At 41.9% G+C, this 22,916-nt stretch overlaps 2 protein-coding genes across 3 annotated transcripts in view; one reads left to right on the forward strand and one right to left on the reverse strand.

The window, feature by feature from the left end:
- The first annotated feature begins 344 nt into the window (after positions 1 to 344).
- Positions 345 to 13,499, forward strand: PSMG2 (proteasome assembly chaperone 2). The gene is made up of 7 exons (XM_080919733.1): positions 345 to 462; positions 3,797 to 3,968; positions 5,739 to 5,797; positions 7,710 to 7,828; positions 8,499 to 8,672; positions 12,576 to 12,696; positions 13,099 to 13,499. The coding sequence occupies exons 1-7, from the start codon at positions 406 to 408 to the stop codon at positions 13,189 to 13,191; spliced, it is 795 nt and encodes a 264-aa protein (XP_080775859.1). The 5' UTR covers positions 345 to 405; the 3' UTR covers positions 13,192 to 13,499.
- A 5,459-nt stretch (positions 13,500 to 18,958) lies between these two features.
- PTPN2 (protein tyrosine phosphatase non-receptor type 2) overlaps positions 18,959 to 22,916 on the reverse strand; it is a 60,834-nt gene continuing 56,876 nt past the window's right edge. For both annotated transcript variants that reach the window (XM_080920407.1, XM_080920405.1), the window contains one exon: positions 18,959 to 19,257. In XM_080920407.1, the coding sequence (XP_080776533.1) occupies positions 19,236 to 19,257 (22 nt within the window). In that variant the 3' untranslated portion in view covers positions 18,959 to 19,235. The remainder of the gene's footprint in view (positions 19,258 to 22,916) is intronic.

Here is a 22,916-nt window from a genome sequence, read left to right on the forward strand (position 1 = left end):
GCGGGCGGAGCACAAAGCGCCGCGGCCGCGTCAGACCTGCCAGGGCGGGAACCCGGCAGCCGAGGCGCCACAACTAACAGTCTTCAAACGGTGCGGACTGACAGGCGCCGGGGCTGGCCTGCGAGCTGCCTGACCGACGCCGGTCACCGCGCCGCCTCCTCGCGGATCCCGCACGCGCGGTTCTCACGTCTTCCGTCGCCCGTCCTCCGACCTACGTCCCCGGGGAACGCCGCCCGCCGTGCGCTCGAGCCTCGGTCTGCGCTGCGCGCAGGCACTACACCGGACACCTACAGGACCCGAAGGACCCGAAGGACCCCGGCTGATCTCGAGTTCCGCCTTCTGTCCCAAGGAGGTAACCCCGCTGTCCCGGCCGGCGCTCGAGCTTCTTTCACGCCCACTGCAGTTATGTTTATTCCCTGCGGGGAGTCGGTCCCCGACCTTACGAACTTCACACTCCTAATGGTGAGTCTCCACTTGAGTTGGCGCTATCGCCACCCAGACCCGGGAAGCGCCACCTGGCCCTAGGAGAACCCGGCACATGTTTTTGCTTCAGGCTAAAGCATGAAAAAACAATCAAACCTGGAGGTTGTCCCTAGAGGCGTGTGTCTAACTTAGCACCTTTGTCAGCGCTATCAAGGCCTGTCTGCTAGCGGAAACCTTCGTTGCCTGTCAACTGTAATGTTTGTAGATTGTAGATACTTTACACATAAGTCGCCCGAGGGAATCCCTAAGTTTTATCCGTCAAGTGTTTTTATTTAGTTTGGGTCCGTTGATCTAGGCAATCAGTTGCATCAGAGAGCTGACCGTAGCCAATAAGGTAGTTGTAGAATTAGTGTTGTTTTGTCATCGCGAGGTGCTTGTCTTCAAAGTTTACAATGTAGTTAGAAACACGTGTATATCAGTAAGAGCAATAAATAAGACAGAGCTTGAAATAGAAAAAGACTTGAGATTATGGACCCGAAGAAGACTGGGAGAGGTTTGACCACTCTTCCCAAGAGCAAATCAAGAACAACAAAGCTTGAGGGGAAGGGGCTAGAGAAATGGCTTACAGAGGACTGGATTCTTTTTTTTTTTTTTTTTTTTTTTTTTTTGTTTTTTTTGTTTTTTTTTGTTTTTTTGTTTTTTTTTTTAACGACTTTATTTTACAAAACAAAGATAAATGTACAGATTTTAAACATTTTTTGCTTAAAATTATACTTTTTTGTCAGTACTGTTTTTTCAGACATTAAAATAATTTTTCACATAAAACCATGTGAATATATTTTTTTTAGTCAGTACTTGATTTTTTTCAAGGGCCCGACAGTACGCATTGAAAACCCAATAGTTACAATAAGCGTAAAGTACATGCAAAACAAAACGAAACATGGAAACAGTCAAAGTCTTCTTGTTTGTAAATATATGTATATATTTTTTTGTTTTCTTTATTTCTTGGACTTCATACAGTCTGTGAGTTGTTTCTGGGGGAGTGCAAGCCTCTGGGGTTAGCATCCCACTATCAGTGACTGCATATTATGTCTGTTCTTTTGTGACTGGGTTATCTCACTCAGGATGATATTCTCTAGATGCAGCCATTTTCTTAAGAATTTGGTTAAGTCATTGTTTCTGGTGGCTGAGTAGTATTCCATTGTGTATATGTACCACAATTTTTGTATCCATTCACCTTCTGAAGGACATCTGGGTTCCTTCCAGCTTCTGGCTATTATAAATAGAGCCGCTGTGAACATTGTAGTGCATATATCTTTGTTGTGTATTAAAGTGTCTCTGGGGAGAGGACTGGATTCTTACAGACTCACAATAGCTTGTAATTCCAGCTCCCGGGTGCCTGGCACCACCTTCTGGCCAAAGAAGATATCTGAACTCAAGTATGCATGTACTTAGAGAGACAGACACATAATTTTAAAACGTTTTTAAATTTTAAAAAGTTGACAGGAGAAAAACAAGGGCTTTTGATCTCTTAGGAAAATTATTAAGCAAAAAGATGGGCTGAGGATACCCTTCTGCAAAATGGAGATCTAAAACAGAGGCACATATTCCTGGAATACTGCAAATTTAGAATGACCTGTGGTGAGAGTAGGCTTGAAGCCTTGTGACCTACAAGGCAGCAGAGGAGAATGTATTGTTTAAAGTAATAAAAAAAAAGGAGGAGGGTTAGTTATCTCTCATTCAAGTTTCAAGCAAGTAAGGCATAAAGTGTTCATTTGGGATGGTCAGGTGGGTTGGTTAAGCAGTTACTAGTGAAATGCCTCTTGGAGGGGTGGTCACAAGAGTGGAGAGGAGACAGTAGGTAGAACAGCAGTTCTCAACCTATGTGGGTCTCAACCCCATCACAGGGCGACCTAAGACTATTGGCAATATCAGATGTTTACATTACCATCCATAACAGTAGCAAAACTACAGTAATGAAATAGGAACAAAAATGATTTCGTGGTTGGGGGTCACCACAACATGAGGAGCTGTGTTAGGAAGGTTGAGAGCCACAGAGGTAGAGCATATATGTCTTAAGTATTCATTCAGAGGTAAAGTTTATTTTTACACAGTAGTGGACAACCATTAGAGAACTTTAGCTCTGTAGAGTCCTGAGAAGTGAGGATATTGTGTGGTATCAATATACACTTTTTAAAAATACAGGGCAGGTGGTGTTGGTGGTACAGATGTTTAATCTCAGCAGAGTAGGGGAGATCTCTGAATTCAAGGCTAACCTGGTCTATAAAGTGAATTCCAGAACAGCCAAGGCTACACAGAAAAACCCTGTCTCAAAAATAAAATAAATAAAAAATATTTTTTAAAAAAGGAATAAAAATACTGAAGTATCTTTACACGCCGGTGGGATGAGACTGGGTTTCTTACCCCAAAGGAGCAAAATCCTCAAGGAATTATAGGAAGTAACCAAGGAGTATGGTAGGAAATATCAGTGAGTCATGGAGCGTGCTCAGGGAAGACTAATGTCCAGGAAGGTTGAAAATGAGCCGTAGGCTGAAGCGGGATAGTTGTTGTTTTCTGCCTTGGGACGTATACATAGACCATCTACATTAAAACAAACAGAACCCAGAGCTTCGGGAGATGACTCAGTGAGAGCTCTGTCACTCACATAAAATCAGTGTGGCCATGCTGATCTGTCTGTAAGACCAGCAGCGTGGAGGGCAGAGGTAGGGGAGGGTCACTAGGCCCTCCTGGTCACTAGTTCTGGGTTCAGTAAGAGATTCTGTCTGAAAGCAAGGTACCCACAGATCCAACAATGTTCCCTGGGCCCCATACATGAAACAGGCAGCTACACTTGCTCACATGTGCATGTGCCACAAAAAGATTTTGGTGGTAAATCAATATGATTATTTGTGTATTATATATTGCATATATTTAGTAAAATAAAAGAAAAAAATTCTGTTTTAAGCAAACAAATAATATTGTTCTTCAGTAAAACACAAAGTAGAACAAGTTTAGGCAGAAATTTAGTTTTGTACATGCTGAATGCGTGGGATCTGTGCTGTAACTTTATGGTGTGTCCAGTAGACTGGAGACTCAAATGTTCCTGTGGGATATAGGTAAGACATTTGGTACTTTGAAGCCATGGGAGTGAGTGAGTGTGTGTAATGTGGGGAAACAGTCGCTGCAACCCCTGGAAAATAGTGTTGGCAGCTGTGGCTCTCCACTCTGCCTCTTTCAAGTCTGTAGCCATTTGTCACCTACAGTAAGCCTTTCCATCATCCTACTTAGACGTGGTATTCACGCATACACTGTATTCTTTCACAACACTACTGTTTTACTGTTTATCATAAATGAGACACTTTCTTTATTTCAGCCAGCAGTATCTGTTGGAAATGTTGGCCAACTTGCAATAGATCTGATTATTTCTACACTGAACATGTCTAAGATTGGTTATTTCTATACTGATTGCCTGGTGCCGATGGTTGGAAACAATCCCTATGCAACTGAAGAAGAAAATTCAAATGAACTCAGTATAAATACTGAAGGTATGTCTATGGCATATTTTCCTACTATAGAGTATTTAGTTATTTGAGATGGGGTCTCATTGTATAGCACAGGCTTTTCTGGGATTTGTGGCCCTCCTGCCTCTGCCACCCAAGTGCTGAAATTGCAGGTGTAAATCATTGTGTCCAGCTTGAGTTCTTTTAAACTAGGAATAAACTAACAAGAACCTGAATCTAGTTCCCATCGCCACATCAGGCTGTAACTCCAGCTCCCTAGGATCAGACATCTCTGGCCTCCGTGAGCATTGCACTCAAGGTTGTGTATAGAACTTAATTATACACAAACAAATTTTTTAATTTAAATCAGACCTGAGGGCACATCCTTGTAGTCCAGCTGCACAGTAGAGTTGAAACGGTATGACAGCTTGAACAGATTCACCTGGGTGCATTTTAAGACCGCATTAAATAATAAAAGAGTATTGAACTGTTCCAAGGCACCACACCACACTACCTCCTGCTACTCTGTCCCAGACAGCGGCCACTTTCCTGGCTCTTTGCCATCAGCTACTCTCTGGTCCCAACAGCTGCTGCCCTCCTGAGGCTTACATTCCCAGCAACTGCCCCCTGTGGTTATTATCACAATTCTCCACAAAATCCAAACTCTGGAAACTTGTAATTTATCAATCAGATCCACATAATAAGCTTAGAGCCAATTGATATGATATAATCAGCCCACCTAGATAAGACAAATTATCCTATAATTATCCATCCCTATTAAGATACTTATAGCTACCTGTGGCTATTTAAAGCTGCACGGAGATAAATCATCTTCTTCCGCCTCCATCTTGGCTTCTCCTCCCCTCTCTTGTCTTCTCTCTTCCTTTCCAAAACTGTCCCCGCCTTATGTTTTCACTGCCCACTCACAGGCCTTGCCTGACCTTGTGCCTGCCCTCACCCTAATATCAAACACACAACAAAATAAAACGAGCCCTAAAGGAAGGAGATCCAGGATAGCAATTGGAAAGGACAGTTTTTTACGTTTTTCTGTGTGTGTATGTGTGTGTGTGTTGTGTGTTTTCACACATTTGTTGTGGGAAGTGTGCGGATGTTGGGGGGCTGGAAGTTGACATCAAAAAGTCTTTCTTGACCATTCTGTACTTCATTTATGGAGGCAGAGTCAAGTAGACCCAGAGTCCAATGATTCAGCTAGTCTGGCTACTCAGCTTGCTCCAGGGATCTCTTGTCTACACCTTCTGAGAGGTGGAGTTAGTCACAGTTCTGAATTAGATCAACAGAACTGATAGAATGAATAGATGCATGTCTCAAAGAAAAAGCCAAGATTCCAGGAGTTGTTCAGTCCATGAAGCTAGATGCTCTAATATCAGCAAAGGAATACCTCAGCATCTGGATAGATGAACTTGCCAGCTAGAGTGAGGGCAAGCAGGCAAAACCCAAAACTTCCTTCTTTTATGTCCTTTTATATGAGCAGCCACCAGAAGGTGCTACCTAGATTTAGAGAGCGCCAAACAATCCAATCAAGAAAACCCCTCAGGTGTGCCTTGCTCCTTGGGTTTGAGTTGATTCTAGATATAGTCAATTTGACAAACATGATTGGCCATCACATGTGTGTTCTAAGGATCTAACTCTGATCTTCACACTTGAACACCAGCCCTAAAGCCTATGTTTTTATTGTTGAAAGTATTTGAATGCAAAAGCTGTTGTTGTAACTTAAATATTTTTTGTTGTATTAATAATTTCAACTTAGCAACTTGTTCATTCTATTCTGTCTGTGATTTTCTTCTCTCTTTGTAGTGTATTCCTTACCAGCAAGGAAGCTAGTGGTTCTTCAATTAAGGTCTGTCTTTATTAAGGTTAGTATGCCTACTTTTAAGTTCATTCATGTATAGTGACAAAACACAGTCAAATAGCACCAAGAATCAAGACTAAAGAATTTTTTAAAAAGATTTATTTATTTTATGTATGAATACACTGTAGCTGTCTTTGGACACATCAGATCTCATTATAGATGGTTGTGAGCCACCATGTGGTTGCTGGGAATTGAACTCAGCACCTCTAGAAGAGCATTCACTGCTCTTAACCGCTGAGCCATCTCTCTAGCCCTAAAGAATTATTTCTATGATATTGTTTTATACGCTTTAAAAAGGGCTTGGTTTAATAAAGAATTTCATAATATTTCAAGTGTGTTACTATCATTTCATTTTTATTCTGAAAGGAATTGTGGATTATTCGTGAGTTTTAACACTCTCTCTGCAGGTAACTCTGCAGAAAAATTTTGAGATGTGGATCATTTATCAAAACATTCTAAGCCAGGCATTGGTGGCCCACACCTTTAATCCAAGTACTCAGGAGGCAGAGGCAGGTGGATCTCTGAATTGGAGGCCAGCCTGACCTATAGAGCAAGTTCCAGGACAGCCAGCTACACAGAGAAGCCCTATCTTGAAAATTCAAAAATGTTCTAACCACCACTGCCCAATTATACAAAAGATCATCTTCACTCTGCCCTTCCTGCAGTAACACCAGCGGTCGTCTAAACCTCCCTTGAAGCCCTCAGGCTTCCCATCTCAAAATGAATGACTAAATGGTCTTCTCCAGGCCTGTGGGACTCTGTGCTTGACTGTGTGATAAAATAGACGCTGACCCCATCTATCTACCTGTTTTCTGTAGCTGCACAGAGCAAGAGACTACATAGGAACATGGCATGATTAGGGGAGTTCGTTGGTAGCTGTTGCATACCCAGCCCCAGGCACACTGGTGCCTGTAGTGATCTTCAGACACTATCTGTTCAGGAGGTCAGAGGTTTTTGTTTTTGCTTTTTGAAACCAGACTCTTATGTAGCTAGAGTTAAAGTCATCCTCTCTGGTGCTGGGATCACAGGTGTGTGCTGTCATGCCCTGCTAGGAGTGTAGTAGAAAAGTTAAATGTATAGTACTTTCTTATATAGTATTTTATAATTTATTTTACCTAAATATATGTGGCAACAAGTACAAGTAAAAACATTTTCCCAGGTCATGTAATAGAATATTATCAGCCACCCAAGGACACATAGTAATATGGAAAATCATCATAAAGGTGGACTGACTCCTAGAACCTGTTTCTTTCTGTCTGGCTTCCTTTCCTCAGCGTTCTGTGTGAGGTTCATCTGCACCTCACAGTAGTGTGCTTGTTGCTCTCTGTGTGGCATTGTGGATTTAAGTACACCACTATGTCACTAATGCTCTGGTTTTTTTTCCACAGTAGGGCATTTATATTTGTATGGTGTGTGTGTGTGTGTGTGTGTGTGTGTGTGTGTTTGATTTAGTTGTTGTTGTTGCATTCAGCATTAGAGATTAGTACCAGGACCTTGGGCTACTGGACAAGTGCACTCCTGCAGTCTGTGCCTTTAACCGTTGCCCTCCTCGTTCTGTACGTCTCCATATTGATTCCTTTGAGTAATCATTACTCTGTGTCCATCTGATTAGTTCCTTGTGATCATAGTCCAGTGAACTTTATAATAAGAATACCTTAGATGGCTATGTAGTTGGTTAAGTACAAGAGAGAAGGGACATTTTCCTTAGGATAGAGATATACATTCTTCACGATGTATTTTATGATTGTAAATACAGTAAATCAAAGTAGTTTTAGCAGTACTGATCATCTTAGTGTCCGTAAGTCATGTCATTCATTGTCACATGAGGCTGGAAGGGAAAGGGCTACATAGGTCATCTTTACCCTCTGGGATCTCAGTGTCATATTTTCTTTCTGCTATCTCAATGGCATATGAAGTATAAATCCAAGTCGTTCTGTGAGAAACTGCTGGCCTGGGTGAGAGGTAGCGGCTGTGCCAGGATCATTGTTCTCTCCAGCAGCCATTCCTATCACCGGAACGACGTGCAGCTCCGCAGGTATGTCCTTGCCTTTGTCACATCCATACAGTGTTACTTGTTTACCTAAGTTTAAGATCAGTATATCCTTTCCTAACTGGAATTTAGAAGGAAGAAGGTAAAAGAGGGGTAAGAGGAGGTGGGTGGGTCGGCTTTAGCTCCTCTGAGGCCATCACAGCTGAGCTGAAGGAAGATAACTTCTGTGCCTCATGCATAGCAAGCACTCTGCTGTGAGTAAACAATTCTCAGCCCATACATTAAATAGAAGCATTTGGAAGACTAAGCCAACTTTCCCCGAAATGCCACCATCTGTATTCATAGGAATCCCTTTAGTGTCCTGGTATGTCAGTAGGCTCATGTTTGTACATGGTAGAGAGGCAGAGACATACTGTGGATCAAACCGAGGTTAGAGGGGCATGTTACATATAGAGTATGGTGTGATTCTACTGGAGAGCAAACCCAGGGCCTTGCGCCCTCCAGGAAAACACTCTACCATGATTCCCTAGAGTGAGTTCTTAAATATTAAATGAGACAACATTTATTAGAAATAGAAGCCTTTGTATTTTATCACAGATTTTATAAAGCATTATATAGACTGCCCTCATTATTACTCTAAGATTTGTGTTTCGTTTTTGAGATAGGGTTTCTCTGGTATTTGTAATTTTTTTAAAATATAATATGATTTCTCTAGTACTCCCTTCCGGTATCTGCTTACACCTTGTTTGCAAAAGAGTGTTCAAAATAAAATAAAGAGCCTAAACTGGCTTGAAATGGAAAAGAGTCGGTGCATTCCTGAGATGAGTGATTCTGAGTTCTGTATTCGAATTCCTGGAGGTGGAATCACAAAAACGCTCTATGACGAAGGGTGAGTTTCTCAGTTTCCTTCTCACTGTTGATTTATACACAGTCTCGTGAAGCCCAGCCTGGCCTTGAACCCTGATCCTCCTGCTTTCACATCCCAAGTGCTGGGATTGCAGGCCACCATGCTTAATGCTTCCTTCCTCCCTCCAGTTTCTGTTCCTACTACAGGCTGGCCTCTGCTTACTGTAATAGCCCAACTCAAGATCCTCCTGCCATCCCCTCAAAGTGCTTGAACTAAAGCACGCACTACCCTGATTTATAATCTCTGTCCTTTGAATAGTGTTTAATCCTCTATTCAACACTTACTGAGAAGAAAAGACTTGTCCTTTGCTGTTTATTTTCTGCAGGTTTCACACTTTTGTTTTTGTTTGGCATCTTTTATGGTAGTTGATGTTTTGTAGTGGTCATTCTGATTCTTTTCTCTTCTGTCTTTGAGTTTTATACTTGTTTGTTGTTCAAAGGACTGAACTGAGCATCATACATGAGTTCACGCCTGCTTCACTCTACCTCTGAAAGAGAAATCAAGGCTTTCTGTAGAGGTCCTTCGTGGTGACTACACATGTAATCCTAACATCAGCTGCACTGCGTCCGTCTGTCACACTGTCAACACATTTGTCTTTGTGTACTGCCTGCACACTAACATGACTTTATGACTGTTTCAGATGTGTGTACAGTTGCTTTTGATTAGTCCGTGAATTATAAACAAGGTGTAACTGAAAGGAAAGGTGAGAACTAGAAAGCTTTCCTATTTCTCTCAGCCTCTCTTCTTGCAAGTTGAGTTTTCCATGCATCCCGTGTCTGCTGTCAGATTCCTGGTGCTGCGGGTGCTAATCGGAGCTCCTTCTTTATTCTCCACTCCCCTCTCTCTTCATTGTGTGCCTGATTAAGTTCATGGACAACAGAGCCCATGGTTATGAAAGGAAGGCGCTACTTACAGAAGGCTTCTGTTGACTGTCAGTACCATGTGTTCTCTCTTCACTCTGCTGTGACAAGAGATCGGAATGAGCACTGTCCCTGTGGTTCCTCAAAAATAGACTTGAGTGAGCTAGAGCTAACCAGAGACAAACACATCTCTTCTCTGCTGTTGCTCAGAGGCATTTAATAAATCTGTCTCACTGAGCGTACTGTCACATGCCTACAGTCCCACATTTTGGAGTCTAGGATTGGCAGTTCTAGGCTAGTCACGGCTACACTGTGGGACTGTGTTATAAATCAGTGCTTTTTCAGACCCTGGTGGAATCATTGTAGCTAATACTGTAGTGTAAACAGTAGCAGCTTGGGCACTGTTGATGGTGCATGGCACTACTCTGTGCTGCTACTGCCTGATTCGCTGCAGATATGTGCACCTTCCTTAACCACATAAGGGAAATGGTTGAAGAGCTGGAAGCCTAAATGACTTGCTAAAATCTTTACAATTAATAAATAGCAGAGCCAGAATTCAAACATGGCGTATAACCCCAGATACTGCACTTTCAGTTCTTTCAGTATCCTCACTAGCAGGGTTAATCCCCACAGTTAGTAGCATTTCAGTTTATTTTTGATCAAAGCATTACACTTCTTGTTATTTATGGATTTTTATGATTTTGTCCCCCTTTCCTTGAGGTAGGGATTAAACCCATGTCCTCAAGAACACTACTTCTGCAGGAACTTCACTACTCAGCCACATCCCCAGCTCCTTCTGTTTTCTATTTTTAAGACATTTAAGCTTTCTCTCTTAAATACTATATGAGCATTCCAGTTTGTTTTTCTGCAACTTTGTGTTGTGTGTATCCGACCATCCTTACCTATTACGTATTATCCCAGCTTTCTCTCCTTCCTGAGAATGTAATCTATGCCTAGAACACTTCTTTCAGCTGTTACTTGTCTGTCACTCACTCAGCCATTGTCTGACAGAGCCTGGAGGCCCTGTGGTTTCTGTGTTCGCTGTTTGCCGGGTCAGTCAGCAGCTTTGAGTTATTCTTATGCCTCATTGACCTGTCTTCTCTTAGCCTAGATACTTGTATGAGATAACTGAGAGTGCTGTGGCACAGTGGATGGCCCAGATAGCCCAGGACAGTAGAAACATTCCCTCTCGCAGTCGTGGAGTACTAGGTTCCTGTTGTTTGCGTTTATCTCTTGATGCACAGCCATGACCTGCCTTAACTAGGATTCCCCTCCTATGACTTCAGTGAGCATCAGTTACTCAGTAAAGACCCTTCCTCCTGCTTCAGTCACAGCATGATGAATTATGGGAAAGAGCATTTCATTCCATAGCATCTGTCTTGACCGGCTCTGCTCTCCCCACACAGTATCAGCAGGTAGTGATTGCCAACAGTCCCCAGATAAAATCTATCAGTGATTTTATCCAGCACTTGATTCCTGCTCCTTAACAGGCCATGCAAGGGCTTCCAGTCTCCTCACCTAACTCCTTCCTGGTCCTCTCTCTCTCCACTCTGCTCTCTGTACCCTAGTCAGTGTTGGCAGGACAGTTCTTTAAAGGGTGTCTCCCTCCTGCTCTTGTTCTCTTTTCCTAACTTCTAGTTTGCAAGAGTGTGCTCTCAGTTCCCCTTTTGTGTACTGATGCCTTCTGTACATGGGGCATCCCTGTGCCCTCTAGTCCTATAAAGCCCATTATTAGATATACTGTCCTCTTATTAAAAGAAAAAAATGAAGATTTGACATAAATAACTGCTTTTAGATGTCTAACAGGCAGCACTTGTCTGTCATCCCTGAAAATATCCTGTAACAATTTCTGTCGGCAGCTACCATCTGGACTGCTGCACAGCAGAGACAGGATGAACAGTCTGCAGACTGCACAGTTGAGGGATGAGAAATGAGACAGGGAGCTAAGGTGACCAGAAATGCAAGCAGATAACCAGAAATAGGGTTATGGTTCTAGAGGTTGTCTCAGGCCTCTGAATTCTCAGCCACACATGCAGGATGAAACTTCACCAGGCCAGGCTTTTTGGTTGGTCAGTCTGTCAGTCTCTACCTCTCCTCCTCTGGTGCTTTTTATTTTGTTTCTGAGACAGGATTTCATATAGCCTAGATTGACCCCAACTCAGCAGTTTTCCTGCCTCAGTCTCCATTGTGCAAGAATATGCCTCTGTGTCCATTGAGGTAGGGCACATAATTCTCCTCTTACAGATGAGAAACTTAAGAACCCAGAAGTAACTTACTCAACACATCTGCTAAGTGAGACAGCCAGAGTTTGAATCCTGTCATTCTGTTTTGTTCCTGTGATTCCAACTGATTCCTGAATAAGGTTGGAGACAGTGAAAAATAAAATTTGCAGATAATGTCACTAAATAGTAAGGGTGTGGTGTTGCATACATTTAATACTAGCATTCAGGAAGAAGAGGCAGGAGGATCTCTATGCATTGAAGGTCAGCCTGGTCTACATAATGAGTTCTAGGACAGTCAGGGGTACATAGAGGCCCTCTCTAAAACAGAACAAGTTATCTATAAGGAATAACCTTTCTTTTCTTTACTATTTCATTCTCTCATTTTCTTTCACTGCTTTAGATTAAGAGTGGAGCCAAGGCTGGTGTTTCACACCAGTAATCCCAGCACTTGAAACATGAAGTCAGGAGGGTCAGGAATGCAAGGTCAGTTCCAACTATGTAGCAAGTTTGAGGTCAATCTTTGCCACAGAAGACCTGCTAATCAAGACTGTTAATCTCAGTCTCTTTGCTTCTGTAAACCACTCTCAAAGTAGGCTTTTGAACTAGTACAGAGCATGTCTCCTGTGTTAACAGCTAAGGCTATAGAAAGACTGGTTTTTCCTGAGAGTGAGGCACACACTTGTATAGTCGGCAGGCTGTAGGACAACGGGAGGAAGACATCCTATGATGTCTTAACTTACACATTACTGTAAGTATCTTTTATCAGGAGAAGCCAATGAATTTGTTCTTTTTATTTCTTGTAGCTGTTCTAAAGAAATCCAAATGGCAATTCTGCTGAAATTTGTTTCAGAAGGGGACAATATCCCAGATGCAGTCAGCCTTGTGGAGTATCTTAATGAATGGCTTCAGATAATCAAACCAAGTGTAAGTTTTACTATGGCATAAGTCTCTGCTGATTCACTATGTGTCCTTTATTTACATTATGTGTAAAGTAGGCTAAAGAGGTGAAAGTTTGTTCAATAAATACATATCATTGTTTGATTAAGACAGGTCTGCAGACAGGAACGTCCTGGTATTAGGTAATTGGGACAACTTCGGTTTGGTTACACTGACTGCCTCCACCTTCCCAGTGCTGGCACTGCAAGAGTACATGCCACCCTCTAGAATTTGATTTACTTAATACACTTTATAGCTATTTTAGCACATTATTGAGGTAAAGCTTAGAAACCCATTATTTTATATTCCTAATAAAAACCAGCTACAAAAGAGACCAAAAGAGAGATTTGATGGTAAGACTAAAGATGAAATATCTTCCTGTTGTTACAGAGCGACGGCCCCATGGCATCTGCCTTGCCATGGAAGATCCCCAGCTCTTGGCGGCTGCTCTTTGGCAGTGGACTTCCTCCCGCACTGTTTTGATCTGTTTTCAGCCTTTTCCCTCCTCCGGCAGAGATCGCAAAACCGGCTGCTGGGTGGGTATGTGCTGTACAGACATTTGTGCTGCCCAGGGATGTGTTAGAAGTGCTATAGTAAAGCCTCGGGGGAAAAGAGGCTATAGAGGTTATTATGTTCGTTATATACAATAAATGTAAATTCTGTACAATAAACTATATTTCCTAAGCAGTTTTATCTGAAAAGTATCCCCTTTTGAATCAGTACTGTATTAAGTTAGTGCTTCTGCTATAACCTAGCGGAATAGAGGCCCGGGTTTACTTGAGAGGTCAGAAGTCTACAGACCCTAACAAGACTGCAATGCAGCTGCCACCCAGAAGCCCCGTTATTCTGATAACTAATGCAGCAATGTCAAAACTGGGAAGGTGCAGCGCGCTCCTCGACCAGCGAGGAAAGACGACCACCACCAGAGGATTCTTCTCAGATCACGCTTTATTGTGGGAGCCTCTTGGTTGAAGGGGAGAGCAGGAAGCGAGGGGCCCTGAACTACCCTAGCTGTCCGCTTATATAGGGAGAAGCGCATACGATTGGTTGTCACCAGTCTGCTGACACCAGAGGCCTCGGGATTGGCCGGAGATAGGTTATGTACTGCGCATGAGCAGGGTGCAGCGCCTTAGCTGACAAGAGCATTACTACATATGGAGTTGTTTACCTCAAACCGTGAGGGAGCCAGCGCCATCTTGTAATGGCGTCTGCATTCGACTCCCCACAGGAAGGAGAAGGCTATTAAGGAGAACCAAACAATTCTTTTTGTGTGTGTGTAACCCTGGCTTTCCTGAAAACTCACTGTGTAGACTAGGCTAGCCTCAGACTCAGAGTTCTGCTGTCTTTTCAAGGACAGTCACACTACCCCGTGCCATCTGGTCAAACTAAGCAATTCTTAAGAAAATTTAATAGTTCTATGCAGTGAACATCAGGGTTCCCAGTTTCATACAATAAACACTAACAGGCCTAAGAAGTTAGTCTATTCCTGATAGAACAACAGTAGACAATTTCAGTATTTTGCTGTTAATCTCTTGGTATATCATCCAAACAAAACCAATGAAGGAACTTTAGAGTTAAGCTACATGATAGGCCCAATGGACTTAACAGATACCCCACAGACTTGCATTTAACAGAAAGAATACACCTCTTGCCAGCAGCCTGTGGATCCTCTAACAGTGATTATATTCCATGCTACAGAGCAAATCTTAACAAATACAGAAGAATTATGAGAACTTAGTGTAAAAAAAATAGCTATCAAGTCTAGCTTGATAGAACAGTCCTTGCTGCCAAGCTTGGCAACATAAGTTCAAGCCCCACAGAGCAGCTCTCTCTACTTCCCTAGAAAGCACAGCAAATCCACCATGCCCTTTCTGGCCATAACTATGTTGAGGACATTTGAGAGTTCAGAACAGCTCAACCTAGATTTGCAGACAGGGAGTCTAAGGGAATGGATTCCATGCCATTCAGAACTATGGCCTGAGGAGAGCCATCTGTGCTGCTCAGTCAAGTAGCCTGGGTGAAGTTAGGAAAGAGAACTGAGTTCTGGCTTGCCTTCTTGACACAGGCATATGAAGAACACATGAGAAGCACCCTGACTGTGTCATTCCTACTAGGAGCTCAGTAGACCCAAAGATGAGTTCTGAGGGCACAGGTGTCTGTCCAAAGCTGTTATCCTGGATGCAGACAGTCAAACTCTTCCCCACCATTGCAGGACTTCGTTTCAGTTTTAGGAGAAAGATTTAGAAGTCACTGATAAAACGTCCAGCCTCCTCTAAACCTTGCTATGGAGTAGCTTGGGATTCGAACCTAATTTTCCTTACTGCTCTCTGAGAAGAGAAAGGGTGGAGAGACATAAGCAAACATTGAAACCAGGCATGGTGACACAAGCTTGTAACTTCAGCACTTAGGAAGTGGACACAGGAGGGTCAGGAGTTGATTACCAATTAGGAGAAGTGGTTTTCTCTGACGTACACTGCATATGATGAATGTGACCATGTATTGTGCTATACATTTAACTGTTGAAAGTAAATTTCAAATATTCTTAACATAAAAACGAGAAGTAGTTGGAATGATGGATACATAACTGGCTTGAGTTATTTACTGTTTTCATGAATGATAACCTCACTTTGTACCCATCAATATATGTAAATGTAAGTTATCAGTTCACAATTAAAAATAGAAAAAAAAAAATAGTAATGACAGTCCCAGATCTCTCAAATTCAGTAAGGTTTGAAATGGTTAATACACATTTTCCAATATGTATTTGAAATGAAATGAAATTTAATTTTCTACTTTCTCAGGTTTCTGTCTTTAGACTCTGTCAGATGATTCTAAAATGTGTAATTCTGTTCATTCTCCCCTGCTTTCTACACTTGATATCTGTGTATATCCTAGACATGAAAGCAGACATCTCACCGTAGCCCTGCATGCTGTGTAGCCTGCTCCTCCTCAGTCTTGTCTTGGGGAAGTCCGGGGGGATTCTCACTGTGTTCACACCTGAGGACAGCTGCCAACCTGCACTGATGCTGGTCTATGCCACCATCACCTCTTTTCAGAGTGGTCTTGCTCTGAGTCCATTTCATTCTCCTATATCAAAGAGTCTATGTAGTCCTGGCTATTCTGGAAGTCAAGACTGTCCTTAAACTCAGAGAGCTCTACCTGCCTCTACTGCCTGTAGGCTGGAACTAAAAGTGTGTCCCACATGCCCAGCTCAGCTTTGTGGGGTTTTTTGTTTTTAGCTCACAGTTTTTATAAAATACATTACTAAAACATTCTCCTATTTTCTGTGGGGAATTCCCCAAAGCTAAACTCCCCTGGAAGAGAATGGTGGTGGATCTTGCAGGTCTGATCCTTGAAGGGTCTTCCAGAGCAAAGACAGGAATGGGGAAGGCCCTGAAAGCCAGCATGTGGCATGCACTCAGCCTTGATCCTGAAGTGCCATCCTCAGGAATAGTTGTCAGACCTATACATGTGAGGTGCTTATATTGCACCAGGTGGATTGTTGACTACAGGACATAAGAAAATTTAAATGTCTGTAAGTGAGAGAAGCTGGTAGGGAAAGGCAGGCTCTGCCATTACTGCAAAGTGACAATCTGAGGAAGCATGTGTGGTATACATGAGAATGAGGATATGAGCCCTGCCTACATGGGCCTTTGCTTTTGTTGTTGTTTATTGTTTAAGACAGAGTCTCACCATGTATCCTAGACTGACCAACTTAGAAAGTTGCTTAGGTTGGTCTTGAACTCCTTGGTGTGTGCCACCTTATCCCGACTCAAGATGAATGTTCACAGTGGTGCATGAAGCATGCACAGGCTTTCCTGGAGTTTACATGCGTGCCAGTGCACTACATGTGTAGTATGCATCTGTTAAGGCTATCCACATATTCACATCGATGATCATGTTGGGAACTAAATCTGATGTCCTAATGACTAGTGTTTAGTGAGCATTTATTTAGACTGAGTGCTTCCTGTGTACAGTAATACACCATTGTTTCTTCAGCCCCTCCTCATTCTCACCCAGGACAGTTCCCACCTCCCCAACAAAACCAACCTTTTCTGTCAGCACGTTGTGTGTGTCAGAAGACTTTTAATAAGAACTCAGTTCCTCTTCAATATCTCACACTCTAAAAGTGTTTAAACCTGTGGTGGCACATGCCTGGAATCCCAGCTCTTTGGAGGTAGAAAAGGCAGATCTCTGTGAGACCAGTCTGGTCTATAATAGTGAGTTCTAGGACAGCTATGCTGAAACCCTGTTTCAAAAAAAAAAAAAAAAAGCCTAATAAAAAAAAGTAATCTTGGGGCTGGAGGGATGGCTAAGAGGTTAAGAATACTGACTATTCTTCAGGAGCTCCTGAGTTCAACTCCCAGCAACCACATGGTGGCCAATAACCACCTATAATGTGATCTGGTGCCTTCTGGCCTGTAGGCACACATGTAGGCAGAACAGTGTATACATAATATATAAATCTTTAAAGAAAAGTAATCTTAATTTTAACCTTTTTTTAAAATAAGGTTTTGTTCTGAAATCCACACCAGCCTTGAACTTTGGTCTCTTGCCTTAGTCTCTTGAGTGCTGGAATTAGAAGTATGAACCATCAAACCTGGTTGTTATACTGAAAAAAAAATTTTTATGTAGCTGTATTTTGCTTACATGTATGTACATATGTGCACCAAGGACGTGCCTAATGCCACCAGAGGGCAAAAGAGAGCACTGGGTTCACTTGGAACTGGGTTGCTATTACATTGTTGCTGGGAACTGAACCTGGAAGTCAGAAGAGAGAAATTAGGGCAGAGTCCTCCTCAGGCCTTCAAGAGTGCATGCATCCACCTACTCCCATCCACACAAACTAAGGTGGAGAAGTGAGGAAACATACTGATGCCAACACCCATGGGAAGCTGTGCAGGGGATTGACATAAATGTGCAGTAGACGTTACCTGGAGGAAAGTCTCTGCTGTAATCCACACCATAATGAAGCATAAACCAAGACGGGGACAAAAGGCAACAGTCAGAGTACAGGGTTAGCAGCCTGTGAATAAACCAAGCAGAGTCTAAGTAGAGGAAGCAGGAAGTTTACACTGAGGCAGAGCAAATGAACAGAGGGAATATGGGTCATGTCCAATTTGGAGGTTAAGGATCCAGTTAGGGATGTGGATTTAAGATTTGTAGTACTGAAGCGAGATCTGACCTAGGGTTTAAGATATTGCATGCAATCAACTTCAATGTATGCTCTAGACTTGTCCAGAGAAGAGATCATCCACAGTCAGTATATTAAGACCATAGAGCCAAAGATGGAATCTTTGGAAACAGAACTGAGTGAGAGAAAGCCCAAGGAGGCCTAGGAGTGTGAGGAGTACACAGTCTCATTACCAGAAGCTGCATGGGCCTTATATGACTATAGCATAAGTAAAGATCTGGGGGAAGGTGTGCTAATGGGATGAGGACCAAGAGAGGAAGAGAGTGGATTAAAGGGAAATTTTTCCAACACTGGAAAGACGGCATGCTATGCTACTCTGCAGGACAGTAAGCTTTTCAGAAAGGATAAATCTGGCATACATATAAGAAGACACATAAGGTAAATCCTGTAGATTTTTTTAAAGATGGAATAGGTGTGTTTATAAATGGCAAAATTGTGATATGCTTCTTTAAAGTACTGTTGTATGAATACTGTGTGGTTTGAGTTTCTCCAGCTACCAAGTGTTACTATAGTCATCTGACAATCGATTGAAACACATTTAGAGCTCAATATTCGCTGTGCAAATAGATAGGAAATAAGCCAGAGGCTGAAAGTGGGAAGGGACCTCTGGCATCTTTACATAAGGAAATGCTTTGGAATACACACTGTCCAACACAGGAAAACTACAATGTTAAAAGCTGCAAGGTACTGTTGGGCTTTCTGAATTGAATGCTGACCACAAAGCAATACTATCATAAGTACTAAGACTGATGTTTTCCTAAGTAACAACAGCAATGTTGTAACTTTTCTGTTGATTTTGCCTAGCCAGTATTACTTAGGATAGGAAGACTATTGAAGGGCAGCCGAAGTCAAGTGACCTGTAGTATTTTGAACTGACTTAAATTTCAATACCAGATTCTAGCTATTAAAAAAATGGAGTAAACCCATGAGAAAATATTCATTATTTGAACTCCAGCTGTCCTGAGGTAACATACACACACACAAACCAACATAGTCTATTTAATAAAAATATTTAATGCTGCCAAAAAGTATAAAAATACATTAGGAATGGCAGTACAATACAAAGTAGTCTCTCCTAATTTGTTTCCTTTACAGCTTTCTACAGTTCATACACGTTAAAAAACAATGCATCAAATTAAAGGGTTTGCAAGTCTTCTGCTGGTGGCGTTCTTCATCCCCTGGATGTAAAGCTTACTTTGTAAACAGACAACTTGTGAGGCAATCTACGGGGTTAGCAAGCCTCACTTTAGTTTCCGGAGTGGGCTTCAGGTCTTGCTTTGCACATCAAAGGTTCAAAATTTATAGCTGCAGAATAGTCTCAAGGCATGAACATTTAGGTGTCTGTCAATCTTGGCCTAAAACATAAAATGAGAAGTCATCTATTCAATTCAGATCCACCACACACACAGATGTACACAGCTACAAACATGAAAGAACTAACACTGAGCCAAAAAGTCAGCAACAACAACAAAACAAAAATCAACATGTCACATCCAATCACTCCAAGTGCTTCCCAAAATGGCAGGTTTCCAAATGGAAGCAGGGCTGTGAGACAGGTATGAGGCACTGCGACTCACTTCTTCAGTAATTACACACTCAATCTTTTAGGCCATCCTGTTTTCCTCAAGAAATGACATATGCTAAGAGACAGACAAGTTTAAAAAAAATAAAGTAGTCACAAGAAATAGCAAGATTTTATTGTATGTGCTAGACTTACCCATACTTTGATCTCAATGCAAAAGTCTAATCCAGTTTGGACAATCACTGTAACACTGCTAGAAACAGTTTAAATATAAAGCTTGCACATGAAGTTGGCTGGTACCTCTAAATCAGATTCCCAGCATTTTTATTTTCTCCTGAAGGAAGGAGGATGCTAAGTAAAATGTGACTGCTCACTGTAATTTAATGCACATGGGAGGGCATTCAAATAATCGAGAGCAGAGGGAATGATCATTAAGAGCAGAACACTGCTGATACTTCAAGTATCTGCCTGCTGGTGGCCAAGCCTTTTGGGAGATTAAAGGTATTTCCATTTTTGTACCAATACCCCCCACCCCACCCCCCCCAGCCAACACAACACAGAGGCTACCTATGTAAATGCCTGTTGCAACTTTATCACGTATAAACAGGAAATAAGTCAGATCTCCACAACTTAGGCCCCCTCCCCAATCACAAGAATAAGGGTTCTTCCTGTCTACTGGCTTGTTCCAAAGGCAGGCAGCTCTACCAAGCACCTGTGGTGGTCTACGAAGTCTTGTTTGATTCTCCAACACTGCTCCTCCAAAGTGTTGTCATTAGGAAACCTGGAACCAAATGGTTAATTGCTTCTGACTACTACAGAATGTGGAAAGTGACAGAAAGGAATGAAGTAGGGCTTCAGCCTAGAAACTTTCTGGCAGTGAAGCATTTTAAAAGGTATTTCTTCCCCTCCACTTAATTTTTTAAAAAATTATTTTTCTTTTGGATTGTTAGCGGGCTGTCTAATATTTCCCCACTTAAACATCTGGTTTTAAGTGAATACTTGGAGTACAGAACAGTGGAGTAGCTAGCAGAAGGAGAGCAGCCCAAGCCTTGGAGGTACTGAAATCACAGCCTGGATTTGCATCTCAGCTTTATCTGCATAGGCTGGATGATAACGGGTGAGATACTCCACTCCGATTTCTTATCTGAAAATAAGGATGGCATTATCTAAAGTGTCAGGGAGCCTGATCAAGTATTTAAATGGCTGGCAGATGTTGAAAACACACACACACACACACAGGAATAATAAATTTGCCATTTAACAGACACACTGTGGTTTTTGAAGCTCATTTCTTCCTGACAAATACTGTTTAACGGTAGCAAATTAGGGGAAAGTCATTGGAACAGCTCCTAAGAAATGACTTTATTTGTAAGACTATTAAGATAAATAGGCTTTTTAGATAATTCTATTATATTCACTTGAATGGATCTTCACTATTTTATTTTTAATAAGGCAAAAATAAAATGGGCTAGCAAATCAAGCAATGAGCTACGTGGATATCCTGAAGGCTGGGTGTTTGCCCTGCAGTAGCAAACACTAGTCCCATAGTACAGGTAAAGTCAGACTACATTAAAAGTTGTTTTGCTACAAGACAGTTACACTAGCATCCGGAGATTGTCCGGGGCTAACCTCAGTGAGCCAAGCATGCTTTACAGGAACTTACCTAAGGCTTCCTCTCCTGAACTTTCCAAACTCAAAGACTTTTTAAAATAGTCATTTAAAATATCAACAGCATCATGGGTCTGAAAAAAAATCTATGCCTACTAAGTGACTACAAATAATTCGATACTTCTTAAAAGTGGTCTTTGTAAAGAAAAAGAAAAAAAAATCTTATGCAATTCTCCTTGCAGCTGTCCCAAACAAGACAGATGAATGTTAAAGCAGATGCACCCAAGCAGACCCTATGGCCTCATACCTCACTACTCAGGATCAACTGTGAACTTTATAACCAAGCAGAGCTTCAAAGTCAGAACTCAGAGATGGCCTAGGCCCCTTAAATCCTAAATGTCAGCTTACACAAAGGTCCTCGGGCAAGTCAAACTTTCCTCTCAAGCACTGGACACACTGGCTGACTGGCACTGTGCTGGGACAATGACAGCGGGGGTTGGGGGGACGACCCCCCAACCTGTGAAAGAACAATAGATCTTCTAAAAAACCACAGGTAAGAGAAAGCACTTATGCAGAAGGCTTGTAACTGCTTAGGGCCCAGGAAGGAAGACCACTGGGCATGTGCCAAGTCCTCTGACTGGGACAGGCTTCTGTGCAGAACAGCAGTGGATGAGAGCAGTGCCCGTGCAGGGGACAATCCTAGACAGCTGTGACTCCAGCTGTGGTGCTATGAGCCTGGGGTGCTGCTGCACGGTAAAAACCAAAGACCAGTGCAAGGAAGAAATGTGGCATCCGGCTCAAATGAGTGAGTTCAAGGAAAGGGCGAATGGAACAGGCCTGCTCGGAAGCAAGCCACTGCATTTCAAGTAATAAAATGACAAATTTAACAAAAAAAAAAATCATTTCTATTTTGAAAAAAAAAATGTATACACAAGATTCTATGACAAAGCCATCTAAAGGAACCTCAAAAAGATTTTATTAGCTGTTGGCATATAAATAAAATGTGTATTTGTTTGTTTATTGGCATTTTGTTCCACGCTCTGAGCAGATAGCTCAAGTTCAGTCAGATGAAGGCCCTAAGGAGCACAGATGTATATGCTACCTATCAGGACCCAGAGATGGCCCTACTAGAAAGAGGTATGAACCAATCTTGACTAAGGCTTGAAATCTTATCTGAACATTTAAAGAGACAGGCTACACATCTAGGGGCATCTGACTTAAGATCTAGTTTTAAAACATTCTCTTTAGAAAGATTTATATATGAAAGCTGTGTGAACAGTATGTGTCTGTGGTGTTAGCTGAGGTAGGAAAATCATTTAAGCTGAGTTTAAGGCCAGGCTTGGGCAATGGCAAAGTACTATCTCAACACACATACAAAAAAATATGAATATACAAACCTACTCAAAACAACAACCACAAATAAAGAGTTGTAACAATAAGTAAAAAATCAAGGCAATGTATAACTTTAATCTGCAATGACTTGACAGGAATATCTGGAAATGTATATTTGTTAAGTGAATTGTATACAATGTCCAAAAACAATACTTTTACTACCATCGGGTTCCAGTCTCTCTGCAGAACTTAGCCAGAAATATTTTTAAAGGAATCAGCTGTGCCTGGCAGAAAATGGTAGTCAGCACCCTGGGAACTGCTGCTAAAAGCAAAGAAGGAAATGAAATGAAAACCAGAGGGCTGTTCCATGTCATAACTTAAAATGGGACATATTTTGAATTCATACCATCAACTTTAGTTTAAGGCAAAGGAAGAAGCCAAGCAAATGTAAGATGAGCTCAGGAATTAGGACTCTTCCCTCTGATGCATCTGCAAAGCATAGCTGTTTGAACAAAAATTGATTAATAATGTCTTCACACCTTTTCATGTTCA

This window comes from Micromys minutus (assembly GCF_963924665.1).
Source record: "Micromys minutus genome assembly, chromosome: 8".
Classification (NCBI taxonomy): Eukaryota; Metazoa; Chordata; class Mammalia; order Rodentia; family Muridae; genus Micromys; species Micromys minutus.

Bases quoted from the DNA above. Each gene is read 5' to 3' on its own strand.
- PSMG2 (XM_080919733.1), top strand. From the start codon at position 406: ATGTTTATTCCCTGCGGGGAGTCGGTCCCCGACCTTACGAACTTCACA. The intron at 3,969-5,738 runs GTATGTCTATGG...CTCTCTTTGTAG, and splicing joins ACTCAGTATAAATACTGAAG to TGTATTCCTTACCAGCAAGG. The intron at 5,798-7,709 runs GTTAGTATGCCT...TGGCATATGAAG, and splicing joins TAAGGTCTGTCTTTATTAAG to TATAAATCCAAGTCGTTCTG.